Source organism: Hyaena hyaena, unplaced genomic scaffold (genome assembly GCF_003009895.1).
Source record: "Hyaena hyaena isolate Hyena2069 unplaced genomic scaffold, ASM300989v1 scaffold_274, whole genome shotgun sequence".
Lineage (NCBI taxonomy): Eukaryota > Metazoa > Chordata > Mammalia > Carnivora > Hyaenidae > Hyaena > Hyaena hyaena.
Window position 1 is genome coordinate 236,502 of NW_024080907.1, and position 12,139 is coordinate 248,640.

General features: G+C 38.0%; 1 protein-coding gene across 2 annotated transcripts in view; it reads right to left on the reverse strand.

Moving 5' to 3' along the window:
• GTF2A1L (general transcription factor IIA subunit 1 like) overlaps window positions 1-8,201 on the reverse strand; it is a 42,462-nt gene extending 34,261 nt beyond the window's left edge. Inside the window, exons 1-3 of one of the 2 annotated variants that reach the window (XM_039245932.1) lie at window positions 8,156-8,201; window positions 5,501-5,602; window positions 5,101-5,224 (exon numbers count right to left, since the gene is read on the reverse strand). In XM_039245932.1, the coding sequence (XP_039101863.1) occupies window positions 5,101-5,224; window positions 5,501-5,602; window positions 8,156-8,176 (247 nt within the window). In that variant the 5' untranslated portion in view covers window positions 8,177-8,201. The remainder of the gene's footprint in view (window positions 1-5,100; window positions 5,225-5,500; window positions 5,603-8,155) is intronic. The other variant, XM_039245933.1, reaches the window with a different exon arrangement.
• Window positions 8,202-12,139: the final 3,938 nt, after the last annotated feature.

The window sequence follows — 12,139 nt, forward strand, 5'->3', positions numbered from 1 at the left end:
AACAAATGGTGCTCTAACAACTGGCTATCCAATGCAAAAAACAAACTACACAGACTTTACACCCTTCACAAAAATTAACTGAAAATAGATCAGACCTAAATGTAAAATGCAAAACTACAAAATTCCTAGAAGATAGAAGAAAATTTAGATGATCACATGACAATGACTTTTTAGAGACGACACCAAAGGCACACTCCATCAAAGTAATAACTGAAACAGGGCTTCGTTAAAATATAAAATTCCAGAGCAGCTCAGTCAGTCAAGCACCCAACTCTTGATTTCAGCTCAGGTCATGATCTCACAGTTTGGGAATTGGAGCCCAACACTGGGCTCCGTGCTGATGGTGTGGAGCCTGCTTGGGATTCATTCTCTCTCTCTCTCTCTCTCTCAATACGCAAACAAACTTAAAAAATTTTTAAACTCCTTTGCAAAAGACAATGTCAGGATAATATTAAAAGTCACAGGTTGGGGGAAAAATGCAAAATACTTATCTGATAATGGGCTGTTATCCAAAATACACAAAGAACTCTTAAAACTCAACTACAACCAAATTAAAAATGGGCCAAAGACCTAAACAGACACTTCAAAGAATATACAAATGGCAAATAAGCATAGAAGATGCTCCAAATCATGTTATCAAGGAAATGCAAATTTCACAGTGAGATACCACTACGTGCCTATTAGTATGGACAAAATCAAGGAGACTTGATAACACCAAATGTTGGCAAGAATCTAGATCAACAGGAGCTCTCTCTATTGCCATTGGGAATGTAAAATGGTACAGTCACTTTAGAAGACAATTTGGCGGTTGCTTACAAAACTAAGCATACAACTTAGCAAGCACTCTCCTTGGGAGTTGAAAACTTAAATCTACAGATAAACCTCCCCAAAAATGCTTATAGCAGCTTTATTCCTAATTGTCAAAACTTGGCAGCAATCAACCAAGACGTGCTTCAGCAGGTGAACATTAAATAAACGGTGGCACATCCAGAAAATGGATTATTATTCAATGCTGAAAAGAAATGAGCTATCAAGCCAGGAAAAGACATGAGGGAATCCTAAAGTCCTATTCCTAAGTGAAATAAGCCAATCTGGAAAGGCTACATTCTACATGATTCCAACATGAAAAAGGCAAAACTATGGAGACAGTAAAAATATCAATGGTTGCCCTGAGTCAGTGAGGCAGGAAAGGATGACAGGGAGGAGCACAGACTTCTTGGAAAATGAAAATACTCAGTGTGATACTATAATGATGGATATGTGTCATTATAAATTTGCATAAACACCTAAGACATGAAACACCAAGAGTGATAATATAAACTATGGACTTTGGGCATTTAGGATGTGTCAGTGGGGTTCATCAATTGTAACAAATGTACCACTTCAGTGGGAGATGTTGATAATTGAAAAGACTATGCATGAATGGGGGATAAAAGGTATATGAGAAATCTCTATCCCTTCTCCTAAATTTGTTGCCAATGTAAAGTTCTAAAAAAAATTAGGTCTTCTTTAAAAAGTGGATTATAAACTATATATAATCACCCGAAAAATAGAACAGTTCACACAAATTAGACTACGCAAACTCCTGGGGATCCATGAGATGTGTCCACAAAGTCACGGTGTCCACAAAGTCAAAACTATTCATATAATACCAAAACAATACAAATTTCATTTTTTCCATCTCTCACTAAATTTGTTTTGCACTTACAGCGCAAAGCACTGATGAGTAAAAATGAAGGCACCTTAGCATGAATTAAGGCAGCAGCACCAAACCTGACCTGGNAAAAAAAAAAAAAAAAAAAAAAAAAAAAAAGACAAAAAAATAATAGCAACAATAAAACTGTTCAACTAAAGAAGTTCCTTAATGCAACCATAAGCAATTATTTTTATGAAATTCCAACACCCAAGTGTACATCCCTTTAATATTCTGTGGGATGAAAGTGGAAGAACACATTAAGCATTTCTGCAGCATACACCGGTACAAGGAAGTACACAGAAAAGCTCTGGTGCTTTTAAGTTGGGAGCTGATCTAGCCTCTTTGTATTAAGAAACACTGTTTTACTTCAAAGTATGACACAAACTACAGTTATTCAGACATGGATATTCGGCAGACAGTTTTTTTGAAAATGAACTAAGTTGTCCATCACCTCGAGGAAACTGACAGTATTTGTCGGGCAATCATAAAATTCAAGCTTTCATCCCCAAATCTTAATTTTGTAAACCTTATATCCACCACAAGAAGCTTGATAGCTTTCCAATACTTAAACACTTTTCTAATGAAATATGTGGAGATATTAATATGATTTTTTAATCTTGCATAACTCAGTGAGCCAGTTTTTTTCCAAATAAGCAAGGTATGTTACAAAATTACACACAGCTTCAAGAGTCATTCAAAGTGTAATGAACTCTAACATTACAAAAAGTCTTTTGGTAAAGTTTCAGATTCTACCCTGCAGCTAAGTTCTCAGAAACTACCACTTGTTGAGTTTTAGTGTAGTATCAAGTTATGTGAAAATGCTACTGAAATACTCCTCTTTTTCCAATTATATATCTATGGGAGGCTCAGTTTCCTTCATATACTTTAGCCAAAACCACCTATCTCAACAGACAATTCAGATATAGATAGGAGATATTAAAGAGATTTGCAGAAAAGTAAAACACCACCACACCTCTCATTAAATATTTTTTTATTCTGGAAAATACTTACTCTTAACAAATATATATTATGTTAACATATGATCAATTTTTTAATTTATAAACCAACTTTTTAAAAAATATTTCTCAGCTTTATTATTATTTTTTTTAAGTAGGCTCCATGCTGAACTCACAACCATGAGCTCAAGACCTGAGCAGAGATCGAGTCAGATACTTAGTCGACTGAGCCACCCAGGTGCCCCTAAATTTCTTAGCTTTAATTTCTATTATGGTAAATAGACACTTACAACCTTCATTAAAAAAAAAAAAAAAAAAAAAAAGCTCTTTGAGGTCCTCAATTTTAACAGTATACAGGGGTCCTGAGACCAAAAAAAGGTTGATAATTGAAGATAAAGGAAATTTTTAAGCAAATGGATAATACAAAGAAAATAAAACAGGGCAAAAATCTTCAAAGCTGGAACAAAGGCAAATGACTTACTCCATTGTAGTTTAATTTGAACTTGTTATCAAGAGATAAAAAGGTTGTAGAAGTAAGTTAGTTTGGGTTATTTTAATCAGGCCTTTAAAAGCACACAATGAGAAGGTATAATTAAGAAGTGCTTCAATTTTATGAGGCTATTTACTTTAAGATTCTTATTGTAGGGAACCCAGAAAAGAAGAGGGATAAAAACAAGGCGTGTAATGCATTTTTAAAGGATACATGTACTTCCTCCGAAACCTTTTCATTATAAATGATGTAGAAGAGAATAAAAACTGTCTTGTTTAAATGTAATTATTTCTATTATTCTAACTTTCAAGACAGAGAATAAGAATCAAGTGCTGAGTGAAAGCCAGCCAGACATATTAGTTGCAAGACTATTTTGTGATTTAAATCACTGGTAATATTACCATCTTGCGGCAAAATCAAGTATTGCAATTTTGAATGACAAAGAACCTGAAAAGTGTTAACTGCTTTTGATAAAAGACAGTCAAGTCTTTTACTCCTCCACGCTGGCCACTCTCCAAGTCACCCCTTGGTAAAACATCTTTGAAGTTCTTCAAGAACAAAGAATGTTATTTCAATAGAGAAATAAAAGGACTAACCTAATAAAATAGTTGAAAACAAAAGCATAACCAAAGCCTAGTAACTGATGTAAAATGTTTCCATGCTTCAACTTGGTTAAAACTGCCATGGTTAATTCTTACAGAGCAAAGTTATACTTTATAAGCATAGCATTAGATAAAAGCTATGTTTGGTAATTCAATATTATTAACTTGTTTCATTTTTATAAGTTATAATTGCTGCCACACTTAAATTCTCATTTGTAATGAAGAAGGTACTAGCCTCCTTACTATTTTCTCTCCCCCTTGGCCCATTTGATTTCCTTTGGCATTTTCCCAAGGATGCAACAATCTAGTTATTACTGACACTCTAATCCAAAATCTACCCTTACTTCCTGCAGACATTAATCTATTTAATTTCAGCTAACCTCAACAAAACCTATGTCTGTGTGTGTCTGCACGCAGACATATAAACACACATACACATTAGGATAGCATAGATTGTAAAAATCAGAAAAGAATAAAGGCATCACAGCATTGTTTATCTCTTCTTAGCTACTTTTTTCCAGTTTAAATTGATATGCAGAATATGGGAAATTATTGCCCTTAAAAACAGAGGTTTAGATAAAGTCTAAGAATAAAGACAAAACGTGTAGGGTGAATTTCTAGCCACGGTTATAGAATTTCCAAAACAGTGAGGTAGTCTGAATAACCTCTGTATCCATGTTAACTCTCCATTTGCTTCCAAAACAAGAGCAGATTTTTAATATAAACAACAAGCAAGAGAGAAAGAACGCACAACCATGGCACCACCCATTCTTCCCTCTGCTTTTCAGCAATGGGGACTGGTTTACTCCTTGACTCAACCCAACCGAATTCTCTGAAATAACCAATGGGTACTCTCCAGAGGCCTTAAACTATGTAACTTGTTTCTCCAAAGTAACACTTGGTCACCTCTGTAGACTTCAAAACAAAAAACAAAAAAAAAACTAGTTTGAATAACCTAACTTTGTTGCCAATAATTCCACGGGATGATGATTTATTATGTTTACTTAACAGTAATGATTCTGAGGTCCAAGCCCTCTCACCTTAAGAACATTACCCTAATTCAAAACCACCATCAAATAAGAATTTCTTCTGGGGCGCCTGGGTGGCTTAGTCGGTTAGGTGTCCGACTTCAGCTCAGGTCATGATCTCACGGTTCGTGGGTTCAAGCCCCGCATCAGGCTCTGTGCTGACAGCTAGCCTGGAGCCTGCTTCGGATTCTGTGTCTCCCTCTCTCTCTGCCCCTCCTCCATTCATTCTCTGTTTCTGTCTCAGTAATAAATAAACATCAAAAAATTTTTAAAAATGAGAATTTGTTCTGAAGATCCAAACAGTTCTAATTTACTAGCTGTATCCAACCTGTTGATGACTGTAATGTTGGGTGCAAGCTGTTTGGCAACTGAAGGGTGAACACAGGTGAATGGGTACTATTTCTGAAGAAGTCTTCTGTTGCTTTCGACTGCAAAACCTTGGTTTCCCAGAGCTGCAGAGAAAAAAATGTTTGCTTTTTAAAAATAAATGAAACATTAAGCCACATCAGGCTCGCTGCTGTCAGTGCAGAGCCCACTTCAGATCCTCTGTACCCCTTCTCTCTCTGCCTCTCCCTTGCTTATACTCTCTTAGAAATAAACGTTTTTTTAAAAAAAAAAAAGTCAGCCGATGGCAATTAAGGGGTCAAACAATTAAGGGGTTAAACCTATAATTTATCAGTTTCTTAAGATGAAAAAAACAAAAAAGGAAACTTGTATTGTCTACAAACCTGCTTCAAGTCTTTTAAAACTTGTTCCTCTACACCTTCTTCAGCAAAGAGATCCCGCACTCCTTCAATTACATCTTCAATTACAGATCTATAGAGTTTAGGCTACATAAAAGCAATTGTTAACATTTTAAACTCTCAAGTTTGAATGTATTCAGCCTTAAAAGACACACAGTATACACTTTCTTATGCTTTAAAGAGAAACTGCCATAACGATATTTACTAAGTGCCATCTACCCCCAATATAGTTTCAGCTGTCCATAAATTGTGTCCGCTTCTGACCCATAGTCTCACAATCAAATGAGACAATAATCTTATCAAGAGGTTAGGTTACAGTTGGGTTACTTGGTTTTTCTGTTCAAATTTAACCCCCCTCCTCCTTTTAAAAAGGGAAATTAATTTAAAGCAGATGGAAATCAACCTCTGTCTTCAATTTACTTTTTTTCTCAAAGGCCAAAGGACTTTTTATAGAGTTCACTTTATTACTTCCACAAATGTAAATAAATTACAAGTCATAAGGTCGGAAGAAGCACTGACGATAGAGTAACCAAAGCCTACCCCACTTTCAAAGTATACATAGTCCAAAAAAAAATATTCTGAACCGCTTCCAAGGAAAAGTACAACTGCACCGAAAAGGAGTCCTAGGAGAAAGTAGGGAGGACATGAATGAACCATACCCTTCCACAAGATTGTGCCAATAAAAACTCTGACATTCGAAGACTGCTCCTTCATACTACCCAGTAGATACTCTAAATACCCCTGCTCACACCAAGAGTAGCTAGATTTTAAGCTAACCCTTTTAAAGATCCAGGGGAAGCTTATAAATAGACCAATCAGTAATATTTAAATAATATGTTGTTCACAGGCATATCCACTAAAGATTAAGTGCCCTAGATTAGTTGCTTCTTCGAAAACCGTTTACCCTGATAAAGGCATATACTAAATTGAGGCTTCAGTGTTAGTCCCAGCTAGTGTGATCACATTTAAAGCAAGAGGAAAAAACTCCCGGGGGCTAAAAACTTCTTTTAAGATCTACTTTCAGAGTATAAGAGGGCATCAAAAACAACCCATTAGAACACAATCTTTCAAAACCAAAATAGGTATTGAACATACTTTCTCTTCTGGAACTACAGTTAGTCTTTATATTCTTTCCCTGTTACCTTTATTAAAACTATGTATAGTCTGGGAAATCCATCTTAACCTCTTGTCTATCAAAAAAATATATATATCCACACCTCCCTTAGGGTTCATCATCAGATAAAATGGTATACATGGTAAGCTTATATTCAAGCCTGAGTATTTTACATACCTTAAAATACATTAACATCAAAAATGGATACACATTGAAATAATAACATGTCTCTAAAAATGGACCCTTTTGAAACAGGAGTGCTGATGCATAGGGGCACATGGACCCCAATGTTCATAGCAGCACTCTCAACAACAGCCAAAACATGGAAAGAGCCTAAGTGTCCATCAACGGACAAATGGATCAAGAAGATGTGGTTTATCTATACGATGGAATACTACATGGCGATGAGAAACAATGAAAACTGACCATGTGTAGAAACATGGATGGAACTTGAGGGTGTTACGCTGAGTGAAATAAGTCAGGCAGAGAAGGACAGATACCATATGTTTGCACCTATAGGAGGATTAAGAGGAACTTAACAGAGGACTATGGGGAAGAAGAAGGGGAAACATAGTGGGGGAGGGGGAGGGAGGCAAACCATGAGAGACTGTTGAATGTTGAAAACAAACTGAGGGCTGATGGGGGTGGGGGGAGGAGAAGGGGGGTGATGGGCATGGAGGAGGGCACTTGTGGGAATGAGCAATGGGTGTTATATGAAAACCAACTTGACAATAAACTATTTAAAAAAAAATAGAATAAAAATGGACCCTTTTATGCTGCATATGTATACCTGAAACCCATCAAATAACAGATCTGGACAAGCACACCATCTTTTACCAAGTGTGAAATTTGTTCAGGTGAACTGAAAATAAAGGTGAATCCTTGTTTTTTTGTTTTTAAAGATAATTCAGGTTTTTAAAAGTGATAGAGTATTTCACAAGTGCCATTTAGCCTGTCAATTCTCATTGAGTGGTTTAGGTACCTCTAAGGATAGGAGAACAATGCTGGTGTTTAATTCCAATGGTACATTTAAGTATTAAGATGAAGGATGGGGAAATGGAGGGGAGGGGGAGGTAGGCAAGACCTCAAAAAATATGCAGTAACATGGAAGATCACATCACTTGTTATTTCAGATAAATAACATAGCTTAGAATCCACAGTGGCCATACCAAAATTAAGAACTGCAGTTAGAGTACAACTGAATTTAGAGATTTTTCTAAACACACAGGAAACTAAGAGCGTGAACGTGAGTTCCAGGTCTAACCACTTCTTCCAGACAGCCTCAGTGAGGCTGAGGAGGGAGGGGGGAGAGGCCCCGCTTCCTCCCCTGGGAGCCAGTCCCAACTTCCGGCTGAGTTACTGGTTCTCCTCGACCTCCTCCAACACTGACCAGCACAGTAGGGGCCACTAAGGGACAGGGCTTCTGAAAGTCTGTGAAGGGCCAGGAGGGAAGAAAGAGTGTGTAGAGCCGGGCCACCGTGAACCCGGTGGATCACAGGCCGAGGGGCCAGGCTGATCCTCCTTACCACGGGGTTGACGCACGCCATGACCGCGGCTCCAGTGCCTCTCCCCTCGCGCCTGCGCAGCACGCGAAGCTCCGCCGAGACCCACGCCCCTCACGCTTTGAACGGGCGAGCGCGTTGCTAAGCAGGGGCACTGGGGGTGGGGCAGGGGAGGAGAGAAAGTGGGCTGAGCAGAGTGCACTGAAGAGAGGGCAGAGCTTGACAGGCATGAATGAGCAAAGAAGCCAGCTAAAATGGGCCCATTAAGTGCCATCTAACCAGCTTTTGGCCGTTCAGCTGACAGCTGAAGAACCTTTCTTTTCTCACTCTGTAAAATAAAAGCTAAGAAAATAAGGGGGACACGATGCAGTGGTAGATTCCAGTTCACCTTCAGCTGGGAAGGGGGTTGGGCCAGGACAGTGAGGAAACTAGTAGCACCTGCCCTCAACTTTTACCAATTTTCACCCCTGCCCCTACGCCCCACTCACAGCTGAACTCCAGTAAAAGTATAAGAGAGGTGAACTCCTCTAAAATTGATTCTCAAAGTGTAGAACAGCAACAGTAGTATCATCTGAGAACCTGTTAAAAATGCAAATTATTGGGTCACACCCTAGACCTACTGAATCAGAAACTCTAAGGATGGGGGCCCAGCATTCTGTAACTTTAACATGCTCTCCAGACGATTTTGATGGGTGCTGAAATGAGATTCACTGTCCCAAGACAAAGATTCTCAGCTTTGGCTGCACGTTGAAATCACCTGGAGAGTTTAAGTAAACATTAGGCACCTGAGTGTCACCCCAGAGACTCTGATTCTACTATGCAGCTTAGGTTGAAAACAAGTCAGCCCCCCGCTACTACCCAGGGTCTTTTCCTCCTCAGGGAAAAATCACTATCTCCTGATCTGCAATAATTCCCTCCCTCCCCTGAAAGGCAGAGCATCTAAGAGATACCTTGACTATGGCTGAGGGTACAGCTAAGCATAGATAATGTGGAATCTTAAGAGAGAGAAAAAGTCATCTATTGTCACTACTCTGCCTTTTAAATAGGCTTTCTAGTCTGCAGACAGGTCCAGACTTAACCAGATGACTGTTGTTTAATTATTAAAAATCATATCAGGTTTTAAATTGGATGTTTATTTATTTGTTTAAGTTCAGTACAGCTATTTATGCCCTATGCTCTGTATTTGCTTTGCCTGGGCCAGGTACCTTATGATTTATGAGTTTCAAACAGCTGATTTATATGGAGCCCTTCAGAAGGTTTTCTGAAATTAAAATCTATCTGAAATTTCTTTTACAAAAAGCCAATAATTTTTAGAGTAACTTTTAATGATTGTATCTCTACCTGGCAATTTACTACCAGAAGTATGCAATATGACTTATCTGTCACCCAAAATAGAAAAGCTAAAAGCAGTCATTGATTCCTACTGATATTATAAAATCCAATTAAATTATTCAAGCTGAGAAATAAGAAAGCTGAAAAGTCTCTTGTTTTCCAAACTTTCATAGCCAAGTTTTAAAACCTTCTTCTTAAATGCGTATTATTGGTAACCACCTAAAAACATATTATTTTATACTACTTCCTTGTATATTTTACCCTTCTCAAGACTATATGATAGATCATACATACTTCTGAAATTAAATTTGGACCTTAATACCCATAAAAAGTGTGACTAAGACTTGAATTGTTATTGCTTAGTATACTTGGTAGACTCAAGTCACAGAGCGGTTATGTATCTTTGGCAGAGAAATGTCATCAAGTTTCCATTTGCCCCTTGTGATCTTTCTGCATGATCACTAGTAGGTTCAGATGTAATTTGTTCCCAATAATAAAGAATGGCTTTTAGAAGAGGTATACTTTAACCTGTGTTCTAGGTGAATCCATGCTGTAAAATCTGCTCTGGATCTGTGGTGGACACCACTCAAGATGGCCCACAATGATCCTCACCTCCTGGCACTCACAACTTTGTGTTGTCCCTTCCCACACTGTACCATGGTTTGTCTGGGTGATCAGTAGGATAAAGCAGAAATAATGTTGTATCACTGCTGAGATTAAGTTAAAAATGACTGTGGCTTCCTTCCTTGAGATTCCTTCAGATCACTCACTTTGGGAGACAGTAGCTGTCATGTCGTGGGGACATTCAGGTAGCCTGTGGAGAGGCCTGTGTGGCAAGGAACTGAGACTGCAGCCCATAGCTAGCAAAGATCAGAAGCCTATAGACAGTCACATGAGTAAGCTTGGAAATTGATTCTTCCGCCTTTAGGTGGTCAAAGGTGACAGCCTGACTGTATTCCTTTGAGAGATCCTGAAACAGAACCACCCTCTAGGCATCTTGTGATTCCTAGTCCTGAGAAACTGTGTGAGATAATGAACACATGTCATTTTAAGCAGTTAAATGTGGGGATATTTTTTAAAATATATTTTAGAGAAAGAGAGAGTCCACGCAAGCAGGGGAGAGGGGCAGAGGAAGAGAGAGAATCCTAAGCAGACTCCACGCCCAGCATGGGGTGGGGAAGTTGGATCCCACGACCCTGGGCTCATGACCTGAGCAGAAATCAGATATCAAGAGTCTGATGCTCAACTGACTGAGCCACCCAGGCTCCCTTGGGGATAATTTGTTACACGGCATGAGATAACTAATACGGGGCCCATTGTCTGATTGGATTGTGACTAGTGAAGGCTTCGTTTTCCCTCATTGTAATCTCAGCACTTAAAGTTTTTTGAATACCCTCATCAATCAAAAAGAACATTTGAAAAGTATGTAAAGGAATCTTTATAGACTGATATCTGGTGGTGTTGACCCCAGGTTATAATCAAACAAGCAAACTCTTACAGTCATGTAATGGTCATATTTCTTTTGTCAATTTTTCAAACCCACTGGGGAATTGTGTTGCATACACAAAACACTTTTGATGCTAAAATTGAAATTTCAAGATCCCAAAACTTCAATGAGGCAAGTTTCAGTGACTATTTTTTATGTTAGTATATAAAATGAGAATAAAGAAGGAATGCTGAGCTTTGGTCCTTCTTTGAGTACTCAGTTCTTTGAAATTACACCTGTGGCAGAGCCTAAAGCTCTTCCCTAGCTGCCCATCACAATTCAGAGCACCAGATTTTCATTTTGTCCTGCTTGACTTAGGGACTATAATATATAATATTTCATTTATAATCAATGCCTGTTTTGCAACATTTAAGCAAATCTAATAATCAGATTAATTTCTTTGTATTCCGTATACTCTCGTTATTTTTGCCCAGAGGTCTCAGTGCTGCTATTACCAAAGTAAAGAAATTATTACACTTTGCTCATTGTGAGAAAAGGCCAGATCTATAAAGTCCTTTCTCCGAATGAGAATGTTTTCTAAAAAATGTATTTTAGAGACAGTTCATTATCTTTTATGTATTAAATTTTACAGTCAAATGCAGAGCATTTCAGTAACTGTACAGGCTCTATAATATATTTAATCAGTAATGAAAAATACAAGTTACTCTATGAGCACATGGCTTAAGGCAGCAACTATTCATAATTAGTTTCTGAACATTTTGCAGCCAGTGCACTAAACCCAGCAGTATTGTGCTTCTCTACCTGCTTCATCCTTCACGTCTTCCAGGAAATGAAAATCCAGATAATCTCTGCCTCACCTTGTAACTTTGAAATGGTTACAGGCAGTTCTGATTTATGTATATTCTGCACTTGTGTAACATTTTCCATTTTCTAATCCAAAATCAACTTATGTTATTTGAATGTCAGATATTGCTTCACCATGATGAATTCCCCCTCCCTACCCCAAAAGGATTTCAGTTAAAATGACTGTGTCACACTGCTATGGCCAGCTGGTGACGTTATCACACAATGTAATGCTGTTAGTGATCTGCCTATCTCAAAATGTTTTCACATGAAAGAGATGTACATGTGGTGCACATCTGAAAATTAGTGATTATAATTAACTCACCCAAAGTATGGAGGATGACTTCCAACACAATGTTCCCCATGGCTACTTTTTCAACATTCTC